This window comes from Dryobates pubescens, chromosome 1 (genome assembly GCF_014839835.1).
Source record: "Dryobates pubescens isolate bDryPub1 chromosome 1, bDryPub1.pri, whole genome shotgun sequence".
Lineage (NCBI taxonomy): Eukaryota > Metazoa > Chordata > Aves > Piciformes > Picidae > Dryobates > Dryobates pubescens.
Window position 1 is genome coordinate 60,249,181 of NC_071612.1, and position 5,478 is coordinate 60,254,658.

Sequence of the window (5,478 nt, forward strand, 5' to 3'; positions counted from 1 at the left end):
GTTTCTTTTATTTCCTCAGGGACCACCTAAATTATCAACCATTTGAGACAGAATTGGTGTTGCATATCACAACAGGAAAAAAACAAGTCATAATGGCTGTGAATCTGAAGCCTTATCTGTGAAATTCCATTGGATTAGAGCATGTGTTTCAGAAGATAGGATAGGATAGGATAGGATAGGATAGGATAGGATAGGATAGGATAGGATAGGATAGGATAGGATAGGATAGGATAGGATAGGATAGGATTAACCAGGTTGGAAAAGACCTTTGAGATAGAGTCCAACAGCTGCTGCTTTGTAGTCCAACATAAGGTGTATTTTACTACTTGTGCAGCTACAGGTCCTGCAGTGAAAAAGTTGTCTGAATTCAGGGATGAATTTTGCTGGTTTTAGATTCTGTCTCTGGATTTTGCCTTTTTTTTCTCCTATATTTCAGTTCCCTAAGTGCAGGCTTTCCTGCATGCTTAGTTGAGACCACTCAACTAATCTCTGAACCATGTTTCATCCATTGAAATAGACTGAATTTAAGTTAATTCCTTTCACACATTACACATTTTCCCAGTTTATTAAAATGCAGATATACTAGGGCTTCATTTAATATGGATTACTTTAAATACAACTATTAACATTCAGGTGTTTAATTCAGAGAAGTAAAACTGACAGCAGATAATGTTTCACATTTAGCTAGTCTACTATAGCCAAAATATAAGAGCATCATGCAAACATTCTCCTAAGTATTGCTCTAAGTCTTGTCATATTCACTTTACAAAATAGGCACACATGGCACAGAGGGACTTGAAATAGCTCAAGATCATGACTTAAAAACATGGAAATCAGAATTTCTCCTTCAAGCATTAAACTACTATGTTTTTTTTTTCACTTCTGATGTAATAAAAGATATCACACAGAACATCCCGTTAGCTCATTTCACCAAACTCTGGACAGTACTTAGCTGGAGGAGTTCCAGTTCCATCAGTGAGCAATCTCAGAAGCAATAAACATTCAGGGAGTGATAAAAATTCACCTGCACCAGAAAATGAATGGAAGGACATTCTTTTTATGCTAAACCTCCAGGTTTCCTCTCTAACCATCCCTCCCAGAATGTATGGATAAGATTTACATAGGACTCACCATTCCATGCAAATGGGACTTTAGCTGTTGAAGTTATCTGGTTCTGGGATTTTTTTTTCTTTAACACACACCCAGTGTTTGCTCAGAATGTTTATCTCAGCTATGTAGGAGAGAATAGTAATGAATGCTTTCCTGATGTGCCACAAACAGGGCAGTACATGGTCTTGAGATATTTGGCTAATACAGGGTCTGATGTCTTCTCTCTGCTCATCAGTCTTTTTTTTTGTTGTGGTGCAACTGCTCTGTGAAGTTGTAAGCTTCCTGATACTTTAGCTCCTGCAACATATGCCACTCTGCACTATTTTGCTAAAGAACTTTCTTTTCTTCCCCTGGTTAGAGAATATATCCCTGACTAAACATAGCAAGAGGGGATTGATTGCTTTTGCCTAGCAGGGCGTGTCTTGGCTGAGCAAGTGAATGCTCCAAGTTTGCAGGGTGAACCTTGCTGCAGCCTTCTCTGTCAAGGCTGCCTCCCAGCTTTTGCACATGAAGATGGTTTTTACAGTTGCTTGTCATTCTGATTGTGGGTGAGGCCTTGAACGACATGGTGTAGTGTCAAAACCAGCCCAGCTCTGAGCTGTAGGTTGCACTTAGGTGTTGTCCGGAGATCCCTTTCAGCCTCTTATTGTGCACTTCTCCTGAAATATTTTACATCATGCTTTATAAAATGCAATGAAATACAGAGGACAGAAAAGGTAAACATACTTCATGTGCTTTGTTTTCTGTTTTACAGGCCTGAGTTGTTGCTTAGAAGTTTGCCTCATTATGGAGGGAAGTGCTTGCCTACTACAAGATAAGGTTATATGGATTTGAATTGCCACTGCATGCTTAGGCTATTTGAAGAAAATTTATGCAATCTATAATCAGCTATAGTCTGTAAGTCTAGAAACAAGAGCATACCCTTCTTGAATAGATAGTGATAGTATGTTGAGTATGGAAAGCGTTAGCATAATTTCTAGGACATAAAATAAATGAAGCAAGCATGATATGAAAGAGATACAGCAGTTACAATATGACTTGACATATCAAAACAGTTAATGGCTTGGGGGAAGCTATATGCAAAGTACCTCCACTTGCAGATCTCACTTTACAAGCAGTGTGGTCCTGTGTTTAATGGAGTAAGTTGAAAGAGAAAAAGTTGAAGAAACATTACTGATCAAAGACACTTTACTTCATTTCTTCCCTTTCTGTAGCTGAATGATATATAGTCACTGAAGATCTTTGCTTGTATCTCCAGGGTTTGTTCTACATGATGATACAGGTAATCTCAAATTGTAAAATGTGTACAACATGGTGGCGGTTCTGAGATTGCCCCTGAGTTTTTCAGATTCCTGATCTGAATTAGTTCTTCTTCCAATGCATTAAAGCTTTCCCATTTCCCCCTGTTTCCCACTTTTACTAACATTTGTTTATAAATTATGATTTTCCAAAGTCTTTTACTTTACCAACATCAGTGAAGGTGAAGGATCTTTTTGAATGTCTTCTTGAAGTTCTGGTTACAAAGAGGATACAGGAATGGGTTTAAGGTGGAGTTCACATAGCCAAGCCATACAGTGAATGTGTGTAGTATTGGAAACTGTTCATGACTACGGAAAGCTGTTACCATAAATATTACAAAATAGGGAATCCAGCACAGCATGAAGGCTGTCATTATGACACCTAACTGCTTCGCTGCTTTCCTCTCCCTGTTCCCATGCAGTCCTTGAGTGTGCATTTTGGGATGGCCTTGCAGACTTTGCCAGGTTTTTCTCAGGTAAGTCAGGCCTCTGGAATCTGTGTTCTCTGTCTTTTCCTGAGGACCACAGGCTCTTGCACTGCTAGTGCCGGTTACCTCTGTGAAAGTATGGTTGTCTGATGCATCACTTAAATCACTGTCTTGCGAGCAAGGCTCCTCTTCAATTTCCTTCTCTTTTGTTCCATGTACTTCCTTCTTTCCTGCTTTATCCAGGCTTGGCTCTGACTGGGCAGTGGGGAGTGGAAAACAGCTCCATTTAAGGACTCTTCTATTACTCTTACTAGCAAGTGCCATTGAAGTCTTCTCAGGGTTACTGAAACGAAGCTCTACCTCTGTATTTTGGGGCTGAGGGGAACTTTGCTTGTCCTTGGGAGGCAAGTTCTCATCTAAGATTTGCTTTTCGAGGCAAATATTTAGCTCATCCTTTGTTTGACTATGATGTGTGGAGGTTTTTTCTGAGGAGGACTGATATGGCCCACTGATGAGCTCTCTGTGTTGACAGTGTTTTTGAACAGCTCTGAATATTTTATAGTAGAACCATAACATCAAGATAGAGGGTATGTAGAAATTGACAATGGCTGTCAACACTTTAAACCAGGTGACATGAGAGAATTCGGTTTCACACTTGTCTCCTATTTCTTTCCATCCCCTGTTATTAGCAAAAGCGTGCCATCCTAGGATTGGAATGATCCACAGGAAAGACAGCAACCAGACCCCCAATATCATCAGTGATGCTCTCATTTTTGTTCTATACTTGAGATACTTCAGTGGTTGCTGAACTGAACGGTAACGGTCAATGCACAATATGAAGAGGTTGAAAATGGATGCAGTGCACGCCACATAATCCATTGACAGCCAGAACAAACAGGCTGGGGAGCCTAGAGTCCACTTACGACATAGGAGATTAAAAATATTCAGGGGCATAACAGCTGCCCCAACTATCAGATCTGCAACAGAGAGGCTGACAATGTATAAATTGCCAACTGTTTGCAGCTTTTTTTCAGTTTTCACAGCATATAGTACTAATAGGTTCATGACAACAGTGATCAGTGAAATGCCCCCCAGGAATATACCTAGAACTGCTGACTGAGGGCTAATGGAGTTAGCTGTTATGTTTTCCGACATCTTCTGCACAAGAGCACAGAATGAAAACTAGAGCTGTCCAGGTCTTGGAAATTCAGTCTTGGGTTACACTCCTGGATGAAAATGTGTTGGATTGCTTTGTGATTTTTATTTCCAGAACTATAGAAAAGAAAAAAAAAATATGGTCAGTCAATGTAATACTAAAATAAAATCATAAAAACAATCTGTGCTTCAGTTAGCACTGCCTCTTTCAGGCCTTTCCTAAACAATGATTTCTTACAACATTTTACATGTGGCTCATTGAACATGTATTCCTTGAAAAGCACTGGAGCAAGCTCCATGAACCCATCCAAAATGGCTTGTGAAGGTATTTCATAGGTAATTCTGGAAGGAAGACATTTCAGTCCTCACTGTTTCAGTTTATTATATCTTATAAAATAGTTGATCATGAACAGTAACATAAGATGCATATGGGCAAACCAAGCTAAAGTGTGATAATAGATAGTCTTGTATGTACTAAGTAGTTTTTAACAAACCAGTTTGCCAAACTACGTCTAAGAGTCTGAGAATACAGCAGTTTGAATTATAAGTAATTCATAATCTCTCGGTACCCATTTCAGGCTTACACAGATTTAAAACATTTAAAGATGGCAAACCTATTTTATTTCAAATGCAAACTAAATCACTCTCTTTGCGTAGAACTTCTTCCTAACCTTCAGCCTAAACCTCCCCTGGTGCAGCTTGAGACTGTGTCCTCTTGTTCTGGTGCTGGTTGCCTGGGAGAAGAGACCAACCTCTGCCTGTCTACAACCTCATTTCAGGTAGCTGTAGAGAGCAACAAGATTTTCCCTGAGCCTCCTCTTCTCCAGGCTAAGCAACCCCAGCTCCCTCAGCCTCTCCTCACAGAGCTTGTGTTCCAAACCCCTCACCCGTGCCCTTCTCTGGACACATTGCAGCAACTCAACATCCTTCCTAAACTGAGGGGCCCAGAACTGGACAGAGGACTCAAGGTGTGGCCTAATCAATGCAGTGTACAGGGGGAGAATGACCTCACTGCCCCTGCTGGCCAGGATGCCATTGGCCCTCTTGGCTGCCTGGGCACACTGCTGGCTCATGTTCAGCCTACCATCAACCAGCACCCCCAGGTCCCTCTCTGCCTGGCTGCTCTCCAGCCACTCTGACCCCAGCCTGTAGCACTGCCTGGGGTTGCTGTGGCCAATGTGCAGAACCCGGCACTTGGATGTGTTCAATCTCATACTGTTGGATTCTGCCCATCTGTCCAGCCTGTCAAGGTCCCTCTGCAAAGCCTCTCTACCCTCCAGCAGATCAACTCCTGCCCCCAGCTTGTTGTTGTCTGCAAATTTACTGATGATGGACTCAATGCCCTCATCCAGATAATCAATAAAGATGTTAAAGAGCATGGGGCCCAGCACTGATTCTTGGGGCAGAAAACAACTACAAGTGCACCCTTCACTTTTGAACACAGAGTTTATGTGTCAAGATCATAAACCTTAATTCTAAACCCTGTT

At 41.2% G+C, this 5,478-nt stretch overlaps 1 protein-coding gene across 1 annotated transcript; it reads right to left on the reverse strand.

Moving 5' to 3' along the window:
- Positions 1-2,581: 2,581 nt before the first annotated feature.
- On the reverse strand, positions 2,582-3,991 carry HRH1 (histamine receptor H1). The gene has a single exon (XM_009905586.2). It carries the CDS (start codon positions 3,989-3,991, stop codon positions 2,582-2,584), a length of 1,410 nt encoding a protein of 469 aa, XP_009903888.2.
- Positions 3,992-5,478: the final 1,487 nt, after the last annotated feature.

Coding starts and splice junctions, on each gene's coding strand:
- HRH1 (XM_009905586.2), bottom strand. CDS start 3,991: ATGTCGGAAAACATAACAGCTAACTCCATTAGCCCTCAGTCAGCAGTT.